The following is a 24,394-nucleotide window of genomic DNA, read 5'->3' as shown; positions in this document are numbered from 1 at the left end:
GGCTATTTTCAGAAAATAGCCGCTTGTAGATCGGCTATTTTCAGCATGCAACTAATTGTAAAATGACGTATAATGGATCTGTTGTCCACTAGTCACAGTCCACAGTTTAGTCTAGTTTTTATTTGTCGACAAAATTGTCAGTATATTTAGTCTTAGTCGTCATAGCTTAGTTTTCCTCAGTGGAGAAAGGTAGTCGACGAACATTATTTTGTCATAGTTTTAGTCGACGGAAACAACACTGATTTTGAGAACCACTGACGGAAACAACATGTGTTTGTCTCTGTTCCAGGGGTGTCCTACATCGTCCCCACCTCAACATCATGTGTTTGTCTCTGTTCCAGGGGTGTCCTACATCGCCCCCACCTCAACATCATGTGTTTGTCTCTGTTCCAGGGGTGTCCTACATCATCCCCACCTCAACATCATGTGTTTGTCTCTGTTCCAGGGGTGTCCTACATCGTCCCCACCTCAACAACATGTGTTTGTCTCTGTTCCAGGGGTGTCCTACATCGTCCCCACCTCAACAACATGTGTTTGTCTCTGTTCCAGGGGTGTCCTACATCGTCCCCACCTCAACAACATGTGTTTGTCTCTGTTCCAGGGGTGTCCTACATCGTCCCCACCTCAACATCATGTGTTTGTCTCTCTGTTCCAGGGGTGTCCTACATCGTCCCCACCTCAACAACATGTGTTTGTCTCTGTTCCAGGGGTGTCCTACATCGTCCCCACCTCAACAACATGTGTTTGTCTCTGTTCCAGGGGTGTCCTACATCGTCCCCACCTATGTTCTGAGAGGACCCCCTGTTCTGTGGACCCCCTGTTCTGAGAGGACCCCCTGTTCTGAGAGGACCCCCTGTTCTGTGGACCCCCTGTTCTGAGAGGACCCCCTGTTCTGTGGACCCCCTGTTCTGTGGACCCCCTGTTCTGTGGACCCCCTGTTCTGAGGACCCCCTGTTCTGTATTCCCTTTTAACCCATTCTGTCTGACCGACACGGCCTTTACTGCATGTCATCCCCCCATCTCTCTCCCGTTTCCTGTCAGCCTACTGTCTGTCCCTTCAAAAATCAATAAAAGGCGTAAGCCGCAAAAAAATATCTTAAAAAAAAAAAAAAAAAATCTGTATGAGGGAACGCCAACGATGAGCAAGAAAACAGAGCGATTTCAACACAGTCAGACAATCCACAGCCAGCATGAAGAATGGACCACAGGGAGAGAAAAAAACACTTTAATATTTTATCCTATGAAAACAAAAACCAGCAGAACAATAAAAGCCTGTACATTTGACAATATCCAGTGTCTGAGTGACATTTGAAGGCTAGCGGTGCGAAATACAGCAGCATCACACATAAGCCCACAGTGAGTGAACCATTATACACTTTGTTGCACAGCATTTCTGTGAGCCTTTCCGAGAGGCTTGTGCTACAAAGTATAAATCAGCGTTTAGGTTTTGCCCCAAGGGTTCATATACTAAATATACAGGGTCATATACTCGTTTGCGGATATTGCACAAAAAAGACCAAACAGATGCAGATGCTGAGGAACACCTTATGTCAAAAGCAGGAAATAACTTGGCATCACAACAATCCCCCTTTCCACACAGGCCCCTAACGCCACCCACACCTGCTCATTATTATAAAAACAAACACACGTAGAAAGAGAGCGGCACATACAGTATTTTGCAAAGACATTCAATTTGGAACAGATCATTAAAAACAGTGTGAACAGAACAATAACCACCTCATTTTGGTCCTAAAAGGCATGTTATAATGCTGATGTTATTTGTTGTGGTTATGAGGGTGAGCTGGATGGAGCTTTGAAAGGCTGACATCTTTAAGTAATGCCGTGATTAAAGACAAACTTCTTCAGGCTACTGACAATAACCAGCAGGACACTTACAAATAAATGTGACCAATGACTCGAGTTCTTCCATAAAAAAAGAAAAGACAGAAACAATATCAAGGTTTTATAAAACCACCCAAAAATAAATGATTTAAGATAGTTTTTTAGCTAATTGAACAATAATTTAAAATTCTCAAATATGACATTTCTCTCTCCATTTCAAAATGATTCCAGTGTTCAATTATGTTCACTCTGCCCTTTAACTTCAAGCTAAGGCTCAGCGTTCTCTTTCTCTCAATCTCTCGCTCTCTTTCCTCACTCAGTCTTTGGAGTCGTAAAGTAGTCTGGCACATAGAAATCTCAGGATAAAAACGTTAAAATAAAAAATACAATCTTCCCACAGTTGAGAGGCACACTTTCACGGCGAGCAGGAGGCGTCGTGGGAACACAACTGCTACGACTGCACCCCCTGGTGGCTAGTGTGCACATTTTGGCCTCATTATAAGACATGGGTGTCCTCAGTCATCTTTCCATCCCCACCCGTCTGTTATCGGAGTTGTCCTTTTATACAGTTCAGGGGGCGGGGCCTGCATTCGCCGTTTACGCTGCCCCCCTCCAAGCCATTGTCCAGACTAATCAGACGTCCGTCTGACACGAACAAACCACCCGTGACCACCCCGTTACCTCGCCACTGGGTCGGTCAGTCCTCTCCATTTTAGGCTGCGCAGGGCCAGTCCATTTTGGGAGATGAGGTGGTTATGGGGAGCGGTGCATTTGAAGGCTGCTTTCCCTTCTTTGGCGACCATCACGGTTCCACAGATATGCAGTACGCCACTGAACCTCTTTGAATAGCTGGAGGCACTGTGACAGAACTATATAAGGCAAGGGAGGGCTAAGTACAGGTACCTATACACCTAGGAGACTGGATGTACTCTGTGTGAGTGTGTGTGTGTGTGTGTGTGTGTGTGTACATGCTCAGCTGCTGTCATTTGGGATGGTCCTCTAGATTCCCTTTATTTTTAATTAGACGTGGTTGTCTCCCTGTCCGTCCTTGGCACCCCCCCTTCACTGTGTTCCTCCAGACCCTGGTGGGCCCTGGTCTTCAGCGCTCTAGCTAGGTCTAAGAGCAGTTGTCCTTGGCTACGTTGACCCGTCCACCCCCCCTTCACTGTGTTCCTCCAGACCCTGGTGGGCCCTGGTCTTCAGCGCTCTAGCTAGCTAGGTCTAAGAGCGGTTGTCCTTGGCTACGTTGTGGGCCATCCAGTTGACCTTGGTGGTCCAGCTTTCTCGGAGGGCTTCGTCAAATTTCTGCCGGAACTGCTTCAGGGCCTCGTCGTCCGTCTTGCCCAGAGCCAGAGAGTCCTTGAAGGGAAAGGACAAAGGAAATGAAGCGGGAAGGGAAGAGAGGAAGAAACATTGAGGAGAAGGAAAGGAGATGTAATTGGGGTGGTAACGGGAAGGAGAGGAGATTTAAGGTGGAGAGAAGAGGACATGCGAAGGGGATTGAAGGAGACGCAGAAAGAGAGGAAGGAGAAATGATAACGGGAAGGAATTAGGACAGGAGAAAGGAAAGGGATGGTGGAAAGTGGAATTTGAGAGAGGTGAAGAACGAAAGATGTAAATAAGATGGTCTGACGATGTAGTTTATTTCACTTACAGTATGCATGTGCATGAGAGAGAGAGAGAGAGAGCGAGAGAGCGAGAGAGACAGAGAGAGACAGAGACAGAGACAGAGACAGAGACAGAGACAGAGACAGAGAGAGACAGAGAGAGAGAGAGACAGAGACAGAGAGAGAGAGAGAGAGAGAGAGAGATACCTTTAAGTACTGGATGTCTTTGACAGAGGTTAGCTCCGGCAGGCCAGCAGTCAGCATGAGGGCAAACAGGGTGATGAAGAGGTTGCCGTTCTTCCTCAAGATTAGATAGGCATCCTCACAGTATTGCCGGAAACTGGGAGGTTTAAGCACATACAAATTAAACATATTTATGAAGCCCACCGACAGATTTAACCATTTTGAACCTGGCATCCCTAGCTGGACATACTGTAGTTATTATAACCACACGTTGTGTGCTTGTACATTGGCCATTTTTTGCAACTTTCGCCCGACACAGTCATATGTACAGTATACAAGTACAATTAAGGTTATTTATTTTTTAACCCATTCTGAACGGGCACCCATTTTGGTGTCAGCATCATGTTATGCTTTAGCTATTGAAAAATAGCAGATCTACAAGCTCATATCGCGCCACCGAGTGGCGCGATACGAGCTTGTAGGTCTGCTATTTTTGAAAAATCGAAGAGCGACTGACATTTCTAGAATCTGATCTCAGGTCAGAATGGGTTAATCAGACCAGTGTGTGTCCAGTGGAAACCTCGTATGAATCTGATCTCAGGTCAGAATGGGTTAACTTTATAGTTTAGTATTGCCACTTTTCAGTACTCCACTGTACTGTATCTAAAAGGCAAATGTAGTACTACTTTTACTCTACAATTATTTGAAAACTTTAGTTACTAGAATAATTATTATTACAAAACATACCAACCCTATAATATTAGACTAAACTGTCTTATGTTATTTACGCTGTTATTTCCGACTGTACTCTTCTGCGGAAGTCCTAGGATCACTGACATTTGATTGGAGTTGGAAAGCAGAGAAAGCACCAACCTGCCAAACTTCTCCGTGTTGCCCGTCTTGCCCTGTTGGATGACGTGGATGAAGTCATGGGTGAGGATGAAGGGCACGCGTTCCCTCTTGATGCCAAACTTGGATTTGAAGTTGCCCAGGATGTGACCAAAGTCGATGTGGAAAAGCTGATGGAAACACACACACACAGTTTGAAAAACATAATGTCCCCAGTGTATATTTCCAAAGGTATTAACCCATTCTGACCTGAGATCAGATTCAAAAAATGTCTTATTACATCCTGACAGTTTCATTATTAACCCATTTTGACCTGAGATCAGATTCTAAAAGTGTCTTCGATAAAATAAAAATAGCAGACCTACAAGCTCGTATCGCGCCACTCGGTGGCGCGATATGAGCTTGTAGATCTGCTATTTTTAAATAGCTAAAGCATAACATGATGCCGACACCAAAATGGGTGCCCAGTCAGAATGGGTTAAAAACAGTACACACATATAAAGTGACACTCACGGTGGTGAAACATAAAAAAACATTGACAGTTTAAATGTTTGTAGTGTACCTGTCCAGTGCTGCGGACCATGATGTTGTCGCTGTGACGGTCCCCTATCCCCAGGACATAAGTAGCTACACAGTAGCCTGCACAGGACAGGGTGAACTCCTCGATGGCCCGCTCCAGAGAGTCACTACAAGTACAATCAACACGGTGTCACTTTCAGTAGACTTAACAGCACCTTCTGTTGTTGTTTTGCAGCGTTACCGCAATGACACAAAGAAAAACCATGAGAAACAAAAACCACATAAACACAGATGAGAAAGACAAAAATCATCCAATAAAACAAACTAAAAATAAGACATGTAATGTTCAAAATCCTTTAGAGCCATTATTGACCTTATACTGACCTTGAAACATACCTTAGTTAATTGGTTCATTAGTTAATTGGCCAAGGGTTTCCAACGACATACCGACAGCCGATTTGCTCAGACACGTATGACATCAATTCTCCATGCATTGTCAATGGCATTTAATGTCTGTGTTTCAGACACAATCTACACTATAGCTGTTTATAGGAGGGGCTAGCACCCCTCAAAAAAGCAAGAGTGGACATTGGACAACAATGACCAATATGAAAAATATCAACTGTACTCTGTAGAGGATATAACATTAGAAAACGGGACTCGAACCTGTGACACACTGTTAGGGTGGATTACCAGACCAGGTTACACCAGCCATCCGGGTCGGGGCTATATATGTTTAGATGATTTTGATTTATATTAGGATAAATCTGCGCGACTTTAACCCATTTTAGACGGGAACCCATTTTGGTGTTAGCATTACGTTGTGCTTTAGCTATTGAAAAATAGCAGATCTACAAGCTCATATCGCGCCACCGAGTGGCGCGATACGAGCTTGTAGGTCTGCTATTTTTGAAAAATCAAAGACACTTTTAGAATCTGATCTCAGGTCAGAATGGGTTAATAATGAAACTGTCAGGATGTAAGAGACATTTTTAGAATCTGATCTCAGGTCAGAATGGGTTAAAGAAAAAAAGAGAAGCGGGGAGGAGGCTTCACGTCCGATTTATCGCTTATCATGAGCTTCCGTGCTTTAGACTAGACTGTATGACGGAAGCATTTGAGAATTGCGAGAGGCAACAGTCTGGCCACTGCGGGCTACTTCTTTTGGTCGATAAAGTATAGTTTTAGACCACGACGGAGGGACGCCATCCTAAGCAAACTTGAGCCACGAGAGACACCACCAAGCGTGGCAAAACGCGCAAGTTGTGACGAACGTTGCAAAGTTGGCCTGAGCCGACTCGGGCCCATCCGAGTTGCACAGAACAGCAAATCCTTTCTCTCAGAGTACCACAAGTAGGGAAAGTTGCGTGGCGTCACCATTTACACAAAGCCGGCATTACGCCGTTGCTTGTTGTATAGAGCGTTGCAGTCCCGCCCCCTTTCAGAACGACGAGCAGCCCGGAAGAGAATTTCCCATTCATTTTCCCCATAGACGTTTCAAAAAGTATTTATTTAAAGACCTTTAAGCCTCGGGCAAAGCCAACCTGGCTCCTGACAAATCATGACAATAAACACAAATAATTAGAAATAAGAAAAACTGTTGTATCATGCCCTCTTTCTTCTTTCTAATTATTTGTTTGGCACAAAAGATTGTGTTTGTCATGATTTGTCAGGAGCCGAGTTGGCTTTGTCCGAGGCTTTAGTTTAAAAGGTACTTTCTGAAACGTCTAAGGGAAAAATGAATGGGAAATTCCCTTCCGGGCCACTCGTCGGGGGGGCGGGACTGCAACGCTCTGTACACGCAGTTTGCGTGTACAGCACAAGGTTGCACAGGACAACAGCGGTCTCACCCAGAAGAGTTCTTCTCTTTGATCCAGTTGAGCAGGGCGTCCTTGTTGAAGGCAGCGGTTGCCGCCACGTTGCTGCTGGTCAGCTGGATGTTAGCGATGGTGTCCGCTGATGACACCACCTCGATCAGCCCCGCCCTGTCCCCCGTCGCTAGGCAACCGTAAGGCACAATTCTTCAAGGAAAGGGTAAGGAAGAACTGGGTTAGTTACAGATTCCTGCATCCTAAATTATTCCCTTCAAAATCCAAAACATACACTTCACTGTGTAAGGCAGAGAACTGAGAGGAAGATTGATGTACTGTACAGAGAATATCTGTTCATAAATCAAAGTGAAACTCATTGTGTGAATGTCAGACACACCCAGCCCATTGAGATAGCTTTACTACGCTTTGAGCACCTCATGCCTGTGCCTGCAAAGTGCAAACGTGTATCATTTGCCAAACAACTGGAAGAAGTCGGCTTCTAAAGTGAAACTGGGATGCATGGCAAAGTGCACATCTCTCCTTTATGAATACAGCATTGAACCACTTTCAACCTGGCATGCCACATCCCTATTTTCATCTTCAAGGAAGTTCTCACAATCTCCACTAGAAGGCAGTGGAGATTCATTTATTCAGGGTGTCTTCTATCCTTGACGCCTACTTTTCTGACTGTCTGAAGCGATCTAGCAGAACGGCCCTAACTGAACAGCCCCGACGTGGCAAAGTTATACTGATACCAATGCTCCAGGGAGACCCGGCAGAACACACCAAGAAGACTAATACTTTGACATTCCAACAGTTCCCAGATCCGCTACAAAGAATAATTGCTCTCCACTTCTAACAGAGACCAAACGCATGTGAAATTCCTGCTCCAACTCGACGGGTGTCGAGTGGCGTGTGAATGAGAAACACACGCACAGACAGCTGGCTGACCATTAAACGGACACGTGTGGCTCGGTACGAGCCGCGGGTGATCCCCGGCGAGCCTCCCTCCCTCCCTCCCTCCCTCCCTCCCTCCGCCACATCAAAATGGTTCCGTTAACATCATCGTCCACATCCTCCTCGTTCTCCTCCTTGCTTCGTTGGATCCTTCAAACCTTTGTCCCTGTAACCTAAAGCCTGGCCTCTGGCTCGACTGTCAAAACAAGACCGTCTCCACTGCCTAGCTCCAGATGTGTCAGTGTCAACGTGTGTGTGTGTGAGTGTGTGTGTGTGTGTGTGTGTGAGTGTGTGTCTGTTTTGGAGAATAATGGAGGAAAACCTGGGTTTTTATAAGAGACAAATGTGGTTTTTATTAGGAAGTAAAGAAGATAGTGTGTGTGTGTGGGATGTGTAGTGTTGAGGGGTTAGAGGTTAAATTAGCAGGGGGGGGGGGGCAGATTTAGAGCCCCTCCTCTCCCTCTACAGTCTACACCCCACCACAGTGCTGCTTCCCCTTCCCTGCAGAGAACAGGAACAAACAACCTGGTGGTGCGCGCACGCACACACACACACACACACACAAGCGCACACACACACACACGCGCACACACACAAGCGCGCACACACACTGACCTGAGGTCCAGATTATCCTCCTTCCATAGCATGTCCATCAACCTCAGAATCTGGAGTGTTAGCATGTCCTGCCTCAGGTCTGGGAAAGGAGCGAGCGAGAGAAAGAGATGAATAACAGAATGAAATTCATTCAGAGAACTTTGTTTTAGCCCATCCATCCATTCATCCTCCCTCCTACCATCCATTCATCCTCCCTCCTACCATCCATTCATCCTCCCTCCTACCATCCATTCATCCTCCCTCCTACCATCCATTCATCCTCCCTCGGCTCCTACCATCCATTCATCCTCCCTCGGCTCCTACCATCCATTCATCCTCCCTCCTACCATCCATTCATCCTCCCTCGGCTCCTACCATCCATTCATCCTCCCTCCTACCATCCATTCATCCTCCCTCGGCTCCTACCATCCATTCATCCTCCCTCCTACCATCCATTCATCCTCCCTCGGCTCCTACCATCCATTCATCCTCCCTCCTACCATCCATTCATCCTCCCTCGGCTCCTACCATCCATTCATCCTCCCTCCTACCATCCATTCATCCTCCCTCGGCTCCTACCATCCATTCATCCTCCCTCCTACCCTCCATTCATCCTCCCTCCTACCCTCCATTCATCCTCCCTCCTACCCTCCATTCATCCTCCCTCCTACCCTCCATTCATCCTCCCTCCTACCCTCCATTCATCCTCCCTCCTACCCTCCATTCATCCTCCCTCCTACCATCCATTCATCCTCCCTCCTACCATCCATTCATCCTCCCTCCTACCATCCATTCATCCTCCCTCCTACCATCCATTCATCCTCCCTCCTACCATCCATTCATCCTCCCTCCTACCATCCATTCATCCTCCCTCCTACCATCCATTCATCCTCCCTCCTACCATCCATTCATCCTCCCTCCTACCATCCATTCATCCTCCCTCCTACCATCCATTCATCCTCCCTCCTACCATCCATTCATCCTCCCTCCTACCATCCATTCATCCTCCCTCCTACCATCCATTCATCCTCCCTCCTACCATCCATTCATCCTCCCTCCTACCATCCATTCATCCTCCCTCCTACCATCCATTCATCCTCCCTCCTACCATCCCTTCATCCTCCCTCCTACCATCCCATTCATACGTACAGACCAACCCGCGTCCTACCATACAACATGCAGAGCAGCCAACCCCTACGCCACAAACATGTGAAACTGTCCTACCAACAGTCGTAAAGGAATGTTAATCCCTACTCTCCTACTAAAGGCTTTCTCAGACCTTGTATTGAACTGCACTTTCCTGTGGTGTTTTTTCTGCAAACTGTTAAAATAATCAATCAATCAATCAATCTCCTACCATCCATACAGAGAAAGTATCTCCTCTCCCCTACCGTCTCCGTTTTTGAAGATGATTCCTAAGGAGTCGCCTCCTAGCAGCTTATTGTTGTAAACAATCCACAGCGGCTTCATCTTAGAGTCCATGTACCGACACTTTTCAACACTGCCATAATGGAAGGAAGGAGAGAGAGAGGACGAGAGGGAGAGAGACAACTGGTCAGTTGACGAAGCTTTCCCCCCAAGGACCCCTTCATCAATTCATTTTTAACCAAGCCTCCTAGAACAGGGTTTGTAACTAGTGTATACTGCAAGATTTCTTTAAAGACTACATTCTATTTCTAGTCCAGACTCTCATAGTGGTGAAGACTTTGTAGGAATGTAATGAATACGTTTGAGGAATGTGTTCAAGCTACCCTGACCTTTGACCACCTACTTCTAATCACTTCATACTGCAGCCCAAGTGGACATGTTTGTGCCGAATGCCATGAAATATCACGTTAATAAGGTTCCCAAGAGTAAAGTAAAGCCTTCGGGGCATGGCTGTCCACTGGCAGGGGTGCAGCATTATTTTGAAGACTGTCACCACACTAGGATATGCCGTGTAGCCAGCAGTATAGTGAGCCACTGAACACAAACATACAGTGACTATCAACAGCTGTATGTTGATAGTACAGTGTGTGTGTGTGTGTGTGTGTGTGTGTGTGTGTACACAATGAGGCAGAGCCATTATTAGACTGTATATTTTGTTGTTGCTAAATTCAGTGTATAGCAGTAAACCTCACTATGAAGGGAAGGGTTAACAGTAGAGAGTAAAACCAGTGACGAGAAGAATCATTCAGGCTTTTGGTAGAACTACAGTGCTGGAAAATAAAACAGCAGTGCAATTACTGTAACGTATTTACTAATTACTGAATGTATTCTCTATAACATTACTTAACGTTATTTATAGTCCTGTCAGGGACCCCTGGGGATCACAATGGGAATCTTACTTGATGCCGGCGAGGACGACGCTGGGATTGAGAGGGGAGTGGATGTCAGACAGGGTGTCAATGTAGCCAGTCTGCCTCAGACAAGTCATCATGGCTTCCTTCGTCAACATGGCCTCCTTGGTCTTGCTGCGAGCGTTCTTAAGGGTTCCCAGCTTGATTAACTCATTGACCGACTTCAGCTTAGTCAGGGCCTCCATCTGCAAGGTGAAAGAGAGGAAGACTTAGTCAGGGCCTCCATCTGAAGGTGACACAGAGGAAGACTTAGTCAGGGCCTCCATCTGAAGGTGACACAGAGGAAGACTTAGTCAGGGCCTCCATCTGCAAGGTGACACAGAGGAAGACTTAGTCAGGGCCTCCATCTGAAGGTGACAGAGAGGAAGACTTAGTCAGGGCCTCCATCTGAAGGTACAAGAGAGGAAGGCTTAGTCAGGGCCTCCATCTGAAGGTGACACAGAGGAAGACTTAGTCAGGGCCTCCATCTGAAGGTGACACAGAGGAAGACTTAGTCAGGGCCTCCATCTGAAGGTGACACAGAGGAAGACTTAGTCAGGGCCTCCATCTGAAGGTGACACAGAGGAAGACTTAGTCAGGGCCTCCATCTGAAGGTGACAGAGAGGAAGACTTAGTCAGGGCCTCCATCTGAAGGTGACACAGAGGAAGACTTAGTCAGGGCCTCCATCTGAAGGTGACACAGAGGAAGACTTAGTCAGGGCCTCCATCTGAAGGTGACACACAGGAAGACTTAGTCAGGGCCTCCATCTGAAGGTGACACAGAGGAAGACTTAGTCAGGGCCTCCATCTGAAGGTGACACAGAGGAAGACTTAGTCAGGGCCTCCATCTGAAGGTGACACAGAGGAAGACTTAGTCAGGGCCTCCATCTGAAGGTGACAGAGGAAGACTTAGTCAGGGCCTCCATCTGAAGGTGACACAGAGGAAGACTTAGTCAGGGCCTCCATCTGAAGGTGACACAGAGGAAGACTTAGTCAGGGCCTCCATCTGAAGGTGACACAGAGGAAGACTTAGTCAGGGCCTCCATCTGAAGGTGACACAGAGGAAGACTTAGTCAGGGCCTCCATCTGAAGGTGACACAGAGGAAGACTTAGTCAGGGCCTCCATCTGAAGGTGACACAGAGGAAGACTTAGTCAGGGCCTCCATCTGCAAGGTGACAGAGAGGAAGACTTAGTCAGGGCCTCCATCTGAAGGTGACACAGAGGAAGACTTAGTCAGGGCCTCCATCTGAAGGTGACACAGAGGAAGACTTAGTCAGGGCCTCCATCTGAAGGTGACACAGAGGAAGACTTAGTCAGGGCCTCCATCTGTAGGTGACAGAGAGGAAGACTTAGTCAGGGCCTCCATCTGAAGGTGACACAGAGGAAGACTTAGTCAGGGCCTCCATCTGAAGGTGACACAGAGGAAGACTTAGTCAGGGCCTCCATCTGAAGGTGACACAGAGGAAGACTTAGTCAGGGCCTCCATCTGCAGGTGACACAGAGGAAGACTTATTCAGGGCCTCCATCTGAAGGTGACACAGAGGAAGACTTAGTCAGGGCCTCCATCTGAAGGTGACACAGAGGAAGACTTATTCAGGGCCTCCATCTGAAGGTGACACAGAGGAAGACTTATCCAGGGCCTCCATCTGAAGGTGACACAGAGGAAGACTTAGTCAGGGCCTCCATCTGAAGGTGACACAGAGGAAGACTTAGTCAGGGCCTCCATCTGAAGGTGACACAGAGGAAGACTTAGTCAGGGCCTCCATCTGAAGGTGACACAGAGGAAGACTTAGTCAGGGCCTCCATCTGAAGGTGACACAGAGGAAGACTTAGTCAGGGCCTCCATCTGCAAGGTGACACAGAGGAAGACTTAGTCAGGGCCTCCATCTGAAGGTGACACAGGAAGACTTAGTCAGGGCCTCCATCTGAAGGTGACACAGAGGAAGACTTAGTCAGGGCCTCCATCTGAAGGTGACACAGAGGAAGACTTATCCAGGGCCTCCATCTGAAGGTGACACAGAGGAAGACTTAGTCAGGGCCTCCATCTGAAGGTGACACAGAGGAAGACTTAGTCAGGGCCTCCATCTGAAGGTGACACAGAGGAAGACTTAGTCAGGGCCTCCATCTGAAGGTGACAGAGAGGAAGACTTAGTCAGGGCCTCCATCTGAAGGTGACACAGAGGAAGACTTATTCAGGGCCTCCATCTGAAGGTGACACAGAGGAAGACTTATTCAGGGCCTCCATCTGAAGGTGACACAGAGGAAGACTTAGTCAGGGCCTCCATCTGAAGGTGACACAGAGGAAGACTTAGTCAGGGCCTCCATCTGAAGGTGACACAGAGGAAGACTTAGTCAGGGCCTCCATCTGAAGGTGACAGAGAGGAAGACTTGATTTATACCTACAGTAGTTGTACACCAGAAATAGCAGATCTACAAGCTCACGCGTGCCACAGTGGAACACAATGAAGTGCACGGCGATACAATAATAGACATCTAGACGCAGAAGACATTCATACAAGGTTCAACGTTCAAGGTTGTACTTTATTGTTACATCTTGTGTACAGGTACATAAGAGTAAAACTTGTTTTTGGTTTGTCTTCCTTACAGACAATGCAGCAGCATATACAGTAGATAGCATAACATTCAAAACAACAAAACACAGCAAGCACAGCAAACAAAGGGATAGAATAAGAGTGTCCAAAGTGTATCAAATAAAAGAGTTAACATATTATGTACATGTGCATGTTTTCCCTGTAGTAGCAAAGTTAGGTCAACTTTACCTAACCGTATGTATGCAGCAATTTTAGTTTAAAAGGTGCAATTACAGCCTCATAGTGCAAGAGGGGGGGAGAACAAGGGCTATAGGTAAGGGCAAAATGGATGATCGGTAAGAATAACTCGGTGAGAATGAGAATTAAGTAAGTGAACTGCTTTGGAGCACTTTGATCCACATTGTCAGGTCTGGCACAGTTCATTCTGCCAGTAGAACGCTCAAGTAAACACATATCGGGAAAAAGAAAACAATTAAGCAGATTGTCTTCAAATTAATAGACATAGTTTTCTTATAGCAGCAGATGTTTACGTTTGTTCAGAAAAGTTAACGACACATTTGGGATATAACTGCTGACCAGATATGAACAAATAGAGTTATCAACAGTAAAAAGATAAATATGTACATACTGTATTGGGCATACTGTAGCTAATGGTTTGTAACTTTGTATATGAAATAAATATAATGCTATACTGTTTATTACAATTATAAATTACATCTCGTTGCAGGACATGTTCTGCGCATCACCTTAAAGTCACGCTAAATTCAATTCATTGTTTCCTTTAAAATCACGGTTTCAGTTTAATGACCTTGCTGCCCTGGCATTTGGCCTTTGTGCCTCAAAAAGGGACACCACCAAAGGCCAAGTGGCTACATTCCAGACCTGCTTGTTATTATACCTTATCAAGACAAAGGGCACGTTTCATAACATAAGGTTGTACAGAAGAAGTTGAGACTCATTGTCATGAAATGGACACAGAAGCATTTTGAAGGTTCACTGCCAATAAACCAAGGATCCCAGGGATGACGGTATGATTGGCAGGTGCGCTCATTCCTCTGAAATAATGGAGGCGTCAGCACTGTCACACTAACCCATGGCCCACCCGTGGGTCAACTCTTCAAAACAGGAAGTGACCCGGCAATGGTCACTGCTGAAGAGGAAGCTGAGGGGGGGGGGGGGGGGGGGGAGTGTCCGGCAGAGTGGTTGTCGGAGCGGAGGTCGAGGCGTTGACCCGTTGTCACTGGGACACACTAAAAATAGTCAAATACCATCCCATCCAGTCCCGTCAGGACTCCACCGGGTTGTAAAACGCACAATAGACACTAAACATGGCTGATATATTGGACTGGAGAGATGACAGACGTGGTCCAATTGGACAGCGGTTCTTAAAGTGTGGTCCGGCGGACCAAATGGAGGCTCGTGTGGCTCGGCTGTGTAACTGTGAAAAGTCTGCCAAGTGGCCGAGTAACCATTTTGTCTACTCTAGATGATGGAAGATCACGGAGGTCACCATAATCAGTAGGGTCCATCCTCTGAGGAGCTGCAGGAGCACCAAGGTGGACAGCAGCTAGACCTTTTTAAAACTGTGTTTTTGAATGCTTTTAACCATTATGTTATACTATAGCTATGGAGAAATAGAATATATACAAGCTCCTAGTGTGGCACTAGATCTGCAATTTTCTTTCATCATGAAAACGTGTGCAAATCTTTGATTGTAAATTCTCTCACAGCAAATGTTTTCTGAAATAAATAAATCAATATAGCAGAATAATGTATTTGTCATTTTTGAATACTGTACATACTGTACAGAACCCCCAGAATGGGTTAATTTCTTTGCTTCTGGGGTGTCCCTGGAACAACATACTTTCAGATAGGGATCGGTGGCCAATTACACATCATCTTTTGGGCCCTTTTGACATGAAATGGTTTGAGAACCACTGATATAGAAACATACTGGTAGGTTTTTCAGAAAACGGTCATGATTTAGAAGACATTTTGTAGTAGAATCTGGTCTCAGGTCTTACAATGGGATAAGTGCGTTGATCAGGGACACATAGACAAGCAACATTCTGAATACCAGACGGCCTCTCTACCCACTACGTGCGTGTGCGAGTGTGCGTGCGTGCGTGTGCGTGTGTGCATGTCCAACCTGTTTCTTTAAGACCTCAATATGAGGGATGCTGCCTCGACAGTAGGCCTCCAGGATGAGGGCGAACTGGACGGTGACGGCAGGCATGTGCATCTCTGACCTGTAGAGGGTGCCAGAGAGACGGCAACGAGTGAGAAAAGAGAACCATCAAAGCAAACATTCTGTTATGGTGAGACACCTGGTCTCTTTCACAGTCCCACCATGTCTTTCACTTTCTTCCTCGCAAACACACACTCAGTCACACACACACAGTCACACAGACACAGACACACACACACACACACACACACAAACACAGTCTAACGCCCTCACCGCAGGTGCCAGAAGAGGAAGTGCCCTATCTTTCGGTTACGCTGGGCCCGGTCTAGGAGGAAGCGGGTGAGAGAGCAGTCGTAGTAGGGCTCGTAGCGTAACACCTGCACCAGCTGCAAGAGGTACTGAGACAGCTCCTCGTCACTGGAGAAAGAACACACAAACATCCAACTCATTGATTATAAAAACAGTAATAGCTAATCAATGTTTTAATAAAATAATCGATTTATATTCAATCCCTATTTTGGGCATTATAGGTTCATGTTTTTTTTACATGATAAGGTTGTTCAACAAATATCGTTTGGAAATCGTAATCGTTTCGTTCGATACACTATAATATATAAATAACTGGCGCTTCTCGATTATTTGATGAATTGAATATTTTATGGACAGAATAGAATAAAATAACAGTTATTTGGAGGTTTAAAATAGTCTGGTGTAAAGATAGACAACACTAGTACAGAGTAGAACAGGCATTCTAGTTGTGAACACATTACTGCTCCAAGAAGGATGCTTAACCACATGAACCCTAGCATCCCGTTCCTATTCTGGGGTCAGCTATTGTCATCCAAGAGATTTAGTGTTGTTGACCGGGGAACGCAGTAACAGTATGCTTTAACAAGCTTTAACACATTTAAAAAGTGCACAAATTATAAACCAAGTGTGTCTCAGCATATTGCATGCATGTGTGTGTGTGTGTGTGTGTGTGTGTGTGTGTGCGCTTTACCTCATGTCCTTCAGGCAGCGCACAGCGTACTCTCGGACGTACTGGTCGGGGTAGTTGAAGTCCAGCAGCTCTAGAGCGTCTCGGGGACTGAGCTTGGGCCAGATCTGGAGCAGAGCCTGGAGCTGAGAGAGAGAGAGAGCGAGAGAGAGAGAGAGACACACACACACGCAAACACACACACACGTCAACTGAGAGATACAGGTTTTGTTCCAGTAGTTGCCTGACTCTAGGCCACCGTTTCCCAACCGTTTTAGCTTGAGACATCACATTTTTTTAATTACTAAAACATAGCTGAGACCATTCATGTTGCTCCTATGCCACTAAAATGTGGAACGCCCTACCAACAGCCACTAAGACATGTTAATTCCTTCCTTGGCTCCTTCAAAAACGCTCTCTTTGGCCCGCCAATTAAGTCTGAGCTCCCCCCATCCCTTTCTCCCCATAAGCTACATGTTTTCCCTTTTTTATATTATGATATCCTGTTTATTTTTATTTTTATATAGAAGTACATTGTACATTTCTAAATGTTCTGATGAATTGAAAATAGTGGACCCTGTTGTAAAGTCTTTACAACAGGGTCCACCATTTACTTCTTTAAAAGAAGTGTAATGCTTAATCATGGATCGTTTTTGTATTGACTTGTGCTTTCGTTTGAAATGTACCTATTCTGCATACTGTAAAATGAAAATGTCAATCAATCAATCAATACCATGTAACATACATACATTTGACTATTTCTTTGCTATGAATACAGGCGTGCCTTGAGATCAACACTATCACTGCTGTGCCTAATATAAGGGTTCAAAAGTCGTTGTGAGTGAACCAAAACTTTAAACTATTTCATCATTTTTTTTAGAGTGATTGTATGTCATGTTATGTAGTCATCAACTTTGAAGCAAGTTGCATGCCAAGTTAGGAGCAATTAGCACAAGTTACGGATATACAGCATCTCTCTAAATTAAATCAATCAATCAATCAAATGGATTGAAGCAATGTTAATCTATATCTATACATTACACTCCCCATCTAACCTGAGCCATGTCTTCATGTTTGCTCCATTTGACAGAGAGCAGCAGCTTGGGTAGTGACTGGGGGAAGTTCTCGCGGCAGTCGTAGCGTAGTGTCCAGATCAGGTCCTTCTCGTTCTCGCACAGCTGCGACAGCGGGTCTCGCTCCATGATCTCCTTCAGCTCAATGTGAAACTTCTTGCCTCCTCGACCCTGGGAAGAAGAAACACGTGTTGCTGAGATGGTATTAAATCCTGACAGTTTTCTGAAAAACCCATGTTTCTGTGGCAGTGGTTCTCAAGCATTTTCGTGACAAAAAATGGCATCTGTGTGAACAGGCAAACAATGCAACTATCTAAAGAACGTACATAGGATATGTGATCAGCTAATCAACAAACACCCAGTGCTAGGGGATGAGCCGGAGACCCAAAAGGTGAGTTTTCAGACTGCAGCGGATAGGGAGCGAGTCTGCAGTCCAGAATGTACGTGTGTTTGTGTTTGCGTGTGTGTGTGTGTGTGTGTGTGTGTGTGTGTGTGTGTGTGTGTGTGTGTGTGTGTGTGTGTGTACAAAGGGTGGATCACGTCCTGGAGGTAGGGGGTGTCACGCCCGTGGTCCATTGATGATCACCCGTGTTTTGAACTGGATGAGAGCAGCAACTGGGGAAAACGTGAGGATATTGTGTGGTTGGAGAGCAGACGCGCTACAGCATTCTGGAGGAGCTGCAGGGGTTTGAGTGAGCAAGCTGGAAGACCAGCAAGTCGCAGTAGTCAAGTCTGGACATGACTGAGGCTTGTATAAGGAGTCTGATGCTTCAGACATTGTACAGTGCAAACCTACAGGAGCAACTAGCAAGTGATCGCTGCAATGTGTGCTTTGAAGGACAGCCTATAAGTTCTTGGCATTTTGAGCAGAAGTCACCAGGGTGCCGCTGATGGAAAGATCCTGCAGGGGTAAAGACTTCCCAGGGCAGAAAAGGAGAACTGTTTGGCCACTGGATGGCAGCAGAGTATGACAAAAGTAATTTGGAACTCCCCACGGCTTCCCTAAAATCAATCAACTCAAGCCAAGAGATCAAATTTATTATAAGACTAATTTGATTCCACATTCCATGTAAATATACTAACTATATAAAAAGGGACCCTAACATCAAGGGACACACATGGTTCAAGCTCCTTTTATAGAGAAGTCTTAACACGGCTTCAGGATAAAAACCAACATGATGTAAGGAGTCAACGAAAGGCACCATGACAGCCTCAGTGCACCGCAGCTTCTACAAAGCTTCATTCTTAACCATCAGTTAGTGTTTCCTCCACAATGCTGGAAAATAACTTATGTCTCAAGGTACTGATCTCCATGAATCTCCCACAACAACTGAACTGAGGTCTTATAACGTCTATTGACATACACCATGTACGCATCCCTCAAAATGGGTCCAAGTAAAGATGACTCATGTGACCACGTGACTTTACACTCCTCAGTAGTAGGTCAGCAGGCGTATTCTTTGAACCAGCTCATTTCCAGTGGCACACACAGCACTGAACAGACACTATCCTACTCTGTCAAACTCCCGTTTAACCCATTCTGACCTGAGATCAGATTCATACGGAGGTTTCCGCCGGACACACACTGGTCTGATGAACCCATTCTGACCTGAGATCAGATTCTAAAAATGTCAGTCGTTCTTCGATTTTTACAAAAATAGCAGACCTACAAGCTATGAGCTTGTAGATCTGCTATTTTTCAATAGCTAAAGCATAACGTGATGCCAACACCAAAATGGGTGCCCGTTCAGAATGGGTTAAACCGCCCCTCCTGACATTGACATTTGCGGTATAGCGGCTGATCACATTTTCCTTGAATTTCCATCAACGGTCGTCACGGTCAACCAGCCAGCGTGAACATTCTTCCATAGTTTTTGATTGATTTGATTCCATGCCAACATCAGCCGTTAAGCCTACGGTCTTTATACTGTATGTTCCCCCAGGACTCTGTACTAGGCCTCGTTCTACATTCAATATCTTTGAAGAAAATAGGCGATCTACAAGCTCACAGTGCATTACATTGCGACGTGCTGCAAGCTGGTAGACCTGCCATTTTCACCAAATGTTCGCCCCCAGAATAAAGACAATAGGGTTCAAGTGGTACAGACAACTGAACAGCAGCATTCAGCCCATGTATACTTTAGTCTCGTTCACTCGCAATAACTTGTACTGTAGTTCTGCATGGTGCATTAGCATCTCTGCATGCTTCATCTTTGCGCGCGCACACACACACACACACACACACGCATGCACGCACGCACGCACGCACTTTACTAGTTGCATTAAACAGCAAATTGTACTCTAGCAGAAATACATAGTTCTCACTCACTTCACCACATGTTTGGGGCATGTACCGACAAGCGCTGCACATAACTGGGAATGACATAACTCCCCCAGTCAACCCGCCCTGTACGTGTGGCTTTTGGATAGGGGGGCCAGTGCAACAGGAACCACACACAGAACATCGGATTACAAATGCTGGATCTGAGTCAGGGGAGATGGTAGGGAAGATGCTTTGATGCTACAGCTACACCCTGCCGGAGTCACGGCAATTCCTGTTCAAATAACGGATTTAAAAAATAACTAAAAACAAGATTGGCACATGATTCATTATTGAAGTAGTGGTTTCTGTTTATGAAATGGGTCTGAATCATTTTGATGGAAAGGGTTTCAATACAAATATCTAAATGTACACATAAGCATATGCTTATCGGTGTTGCGAGGATGAGGGGGTACTTTCTCCCCTCCCAAGGGGTACCTGGGCCAAAACAGTTTGAGAAGCCCTGTCCTAGCTGATGTCACAGAAAGAAATGCTGTGAGAAAGACTGACAGTGTGTCAAGTGTGTGTGTGTGTGTGTGTGTGTGTGTGTGTGTGTGCGTGCGTCTGCCTGCCAGAAAATGTGTGTCTCACTCTCACCATGCTGGAAGACTGGAAGAATGAGATCATGCTCAGCAGGAAGACTATTTTAACGATTATTTTAACGCTGAAATTAGCACGGCACATGATGGGTGCATGGTCATTTTATGGGAGGGACATTTTTGTAATAACAATTACCTTGAGCTTGGCCGCAGAATGATCTGAAACACAAACTCGTTCAAGATCTTGGCACTGAACCCCTGATCTGGTCATCCCAGTTTAGTAAAATAAAGTAAATATATTTAGGACTACAGTTGAGCCGATTCTACTCTATGGCTCCGAGACATGGACACTTTCAAAGAAAAACGGTTGGATGGCACTTACACCCACCCACCTTCTAATGAGAGCGCAAAATCTGTCTTGGAAGAGCCACCCATTGACTAATCTAATACACGGCAACCTTCCCTGTGTTTCTTCACTGGTCCGATCCAGAAGAACACAGTTTGCCGGCCACTGCTACAGTAGCTGACAATGAGGTTATATCTTCCCTTCTTCTCTGGAGTCCAGCCTCAAAGCAGACCAGAGGTAGAAAACTGTCGTTCCCTGATGTCTTCTCTAGGGACACATGCATCAGTAAGCAGGAACTGGGGAGATCTCATAATCTGGATATAAACTTAATTTGGTGTATAAACACAGGTGACGTCTGCACGGGTTTGCATCATGTCGTAATTCTCAAATGTATTGTTTTTTTTTAGTTGGTTTGGTTTGGTTTATGATTTGATTTCTATTCGGAAACTCTCAAGAGTTACAGACCAGTTACAGGTCAATTTGGACCCCTGGTCATCCCCGGACCAGATGTTGTCAGCTCTGCATTAAACTCACCATTGATATGCAGTCACTTCCTTTGGCGATCTCTGCAGCTTTTTCCAGGATCTGCAATGAATACACACAGAGAGACAGACAGGCTGAGTATTCCAGGCATTATTCTGCTGACATGTGCCACTTTGTCTCCATCAGAAGTTACCATTAGGAGGCAGAGACCAATTGTCCTGCACACACACCTCATGTCAACCTGACCTTCACACTCAATCGATGCTGTGGATGCATCAGTGCGACGGAAGACATTACTGTACATTCGGAGGTCTTTGGAAAATGCGTCTGTAGTTACTGTACGCGTATGCATCTAACTGCATGTATGTGTGTGCTCGCGTGCGTGCATACTTGTGTTACTATACAAGTGAGGGCCAAATGACCCCATAGTACAATTCAAGAACATTTTCCTGTTTTGTATTGTTAAAACAAGATTTGGGGAGATGGGCTTACAATGAGGATACGATTCAGGTTGGATCTGGTTAGGATTAGACATTTAGAGGTTATAGGTTTAGGGGTTAATACAATTTAATTTAGTTTTAATCACATTTTAGTCATATTATGTGTTTTAGTTGACAGTTTATTTTGTCGACAAAAAATGATGGCTGATTTTACACTTTTACACTAGCAGATCTACAAGCTCACGTTTATCCCACGGTGCCAATTGCCTAAGAAGCTGTAATCCTGGGCGCTACTCTCCCTCTGCCAACCTGGGGAGAGCCACGAACTGAGCTCATGCTTCCTTCAATGCATGAGGAGTGAGCAGAACAGACCACTCCTCATCACATAACAGGGGGGAGTTTCCACATTATTCCAACCAGTTCCTTTCTCTTCCATCAGGCGCCCCAGTTGACCAGGGGGAGGCAGTATAGAGACCAGGATAATGTTTTTATGAGGGTACCTACTCTAGGGCAGTGGTTCCCAAACTTTTTCAATGACCCCCAAATTGACACCAATGAGCCCACGGGCCCCCATTTGAAGAGATATGCCAGGGACCCCCATAAGATAACCCAGCGTCCCCAGTGGGAATCCAACCAGGGAATTTATAGCTGTGAGGAGACAGCACTACCAACTGCAACACCGTGCCCCTTCGTTTTGATTTGTTGACCAAATTGTCAATATCTTTACTCTTAGTTTTAGTCATCATAGGCATTTTTCGTCAGTGAAAATCATTTTTCATCATAGTTTTAGTAGACAAAACTATCATTAATAGCCAATCCAGGGCTTCTATTTTCGGTTTTAGAGTTAGGGTTGATTATCTTTTTACAAATGATTCAATGTCCTAAAATATTGATGTCCTCACGCAAGTACAGTAGGCCTATATAAATCCAAACGTGTATGTATGTGATGGAGAGTGTGTGCGTGCATGCTGACCTTGTCGAAGGGAGGGAAGACGATGGGATGGGGTAGGTATTCAGGGAAGTGGATGTGCAGGGCAGTAGCGTTTTCAGTGTAGGGGTTGGTCTGGATGGTTCCTATTGGGTTCAGCATCTCTTCAAGTTCATCTGAGCAACACAACACACCACCAACACACAAACACACACAAACGTGCGCGCGTGCAGAAACACAGGACGATATTGAATAATGCATTTCTCTTGTGTGTTTGTGTGTGCACTACAATGCAATGAGGCCGACTCAAGATGTCCCCGCAACACATGCTTAGCCTTTTCTCTTTTTTATTTATAATATAATAGAGCACTGACATCTGACGTCAATATCGGTAAAGGGCGCAAATCCACGGGTTCATGTACTCTTTATTTGCATTGTAATCCCCATAGGGGGGATTTTAGACCGCCTCATATAAGTACTGTGTTTGAAAAAGAAACACGTCACCCCGGCCGTTTCACTCATATGGATATGAAGAATCAACTGACTGAGAGAAAATGCTATTGTTACTGCTACTGAATTAGTTACATGAGTGACTGACTGAGGTAAACGATACAAAGACACCTCCCTGACAATAACGCAGAGACAGCTTGTTTATCTTTGGACCACAACGCTTATATGAAACGATTTTAAGATGAGCCCATATTGTTCTCCATGGAGAAAATTACTTCCGTGAACCAGGGGAATCGAGGGGATGAGCGAGTTACGTCAGGACTTCGGTGCTCTATATTGGTTTTATAATTATGTTGGTTCCTTTACTTTTATGTAAAGTGACTTTGGGCTACTTAGCTATATAAATCTGAGCTATTATTATTATTCTATTTTCACTATTTGTCACTGAATGACACTGTGGGGCGACGAATTATAAAAAAGGCCTTAAGTGGTTAATCAAAAGAAATCCATCGATAGAATAATGCTTGTATATGTGTCTGTGACAGGAAAAGAAGATAATGGCTAGCGGCGTCCCTAGTAAGGCTGCACAATATGTCGTTATCGTATCATTATTGAGGTATGAAGCACATGCACAATATCAGTTTAGCAAAAAGGCAACGGTATTGTGATATGTCGTCAATATATCGATATATCGTTGATATACTGTATCGTGAGTGATATTGACTTGTTAGTATGCATTTTTGAGGGGCGCTAGCCCCTCCTATATACAGGTTTAAATAATGTTTGTCTTTCCTAGACAAACATTAAAAACGCCATTGACAATGGACAGAGTTTAATGTTTGTTTTGTCTGTCTGAGCAAATCGGCATATTATCTTGTTATGATATCGCCATGATGTAAGATAAGGGTTGGTATAGCGCCCCTCACTTCACACGTTTTTTATAATGTTTATTTCTCACTTAATATATGACATTTTAACGGTGATATCGTATAGATATCGCAATATTTGGCCTAAATACTGAGATAGGAAATGTTGTCCATAATGGTGCAGCCCTAGTCCCTAGTCTGTATGGTTGTATGTGTCTGTACTGTACCAGGGAAAGAGGACCAGCTGTGCAGGACAATGTCGCCAGTCTTCAGCTGTCCTTTGTAGTCGAATACCATGGTGTTGACCCAGGCTATAGGGTAGTGCTGTGAGCCAGAGAGGGACAGAGACAGAGACAGAGATACAGACAGACAGACAGAGACAGAGAGAGACAGAGACAGAGGGACAGAGACACAGAGAGACAGAGACAGACAGACACAGAGAGACAGAGAGAGAGAGAGAGACACACACATGGATTAGCACACCGTTACCCAAACAGTGGGCTAGTGGGAAATGCAACCACAAAATAAGCCACAATTCACCGTGTTGGATTG

General features: G+C 45.3%; 1 protein-coding gene across 3 annotated transcripts in view; it reads right to left on the bottom strand.

The window, feature by feature from the left end:
* Window positions 1-2,773: 2,773 nt before the first annotated feature.
* Window positions 2,774-24,394, bottom strand: part of pik3cb (phosphatidylinositol-4,5-bisphosphate 3-kinase, catalytic subunit beta) — a 103,594-nt gene continuing 81,973 nt past the window's right edge. For 2 of the 3 annotated variants that reach the window (XM_083772416.1, XM_083772418.1), the window contains 15 exons: window positions 24,070-24,166; window positions 22,572-22,702; window positions 21,210-21,260; window positions 17,453-17,641; window positions 16,422-16,543; window positions 15,695-15,838; window positions 15,383-15,482; window positions 10,690-10,886; window positions 9,754-9,863; window positions 8,384-8,462; window positions 6,851-7,021; window positions 5,044-5,167; window positions 4,506-4,651; window positions 3,657-3,789; window positions 2,774-3,201 (listed from right to left, as the gene is read on the bottom strand). In XM_083772416.1, coding sequence (XP_083628542.1) covers window positions 3,064-3,201; window positions 3,657-3,789; window positions 4,506-4,651; window positions 5,044-5,167; window positions 6,851-7,021; window positions 8,384-8,462; window positions 9,754-9,863; window positions 10,690-10,886; window positions 15,383-15,482; window positions 15,695-15,838; window positions 16,422-16,543; window positions 17,453-17,641; window positions 21,210-21,260; window positions 22,572-22,702; window positions 24,070-24,166 — 1,932 coding nt within the window. In that variant the 3' untranslated portion in view covers window positions 2,774-3,063. The remainder of the gene's footprint in view (window positions 3,202-3,656; window positions 3,790-4,505; window positions 4,652-5,043; window positions 5,168-6,850; window positions 7,022-8,383; window positions 8,463-9,753; window positions 9,864-10,689; window positions 10,887-15,382; window positions 15,483-15,694; window positions 15,839-16,421; window positions 16,544-17,452; window positions 17,642-21,209; window positions 21,261-22,571; window positions 22,703-24,069; window positions 24,167-24,394) is intronic. The other variant, XM_083772417.1, reaches the window with a different exon arrangement.

This window comes from Protomyctophum parallelum (assembly GCF_964188405.1).
Source record: "Protomyctophum parallelum genome assembly, chromosome: 9".
Lineage (NCBI taxonomy): Eukaryota > Metazoa > Chordata > Actinopteri > Myctophiformes > Myctophidae > Protomyctophum > Protomyctophum parallelum.
The sequence above is the reverse complement of the archived record's forward strand: the minus strand, read 5'-3'. Positions and strand labels throughout refer to the sequence as shown.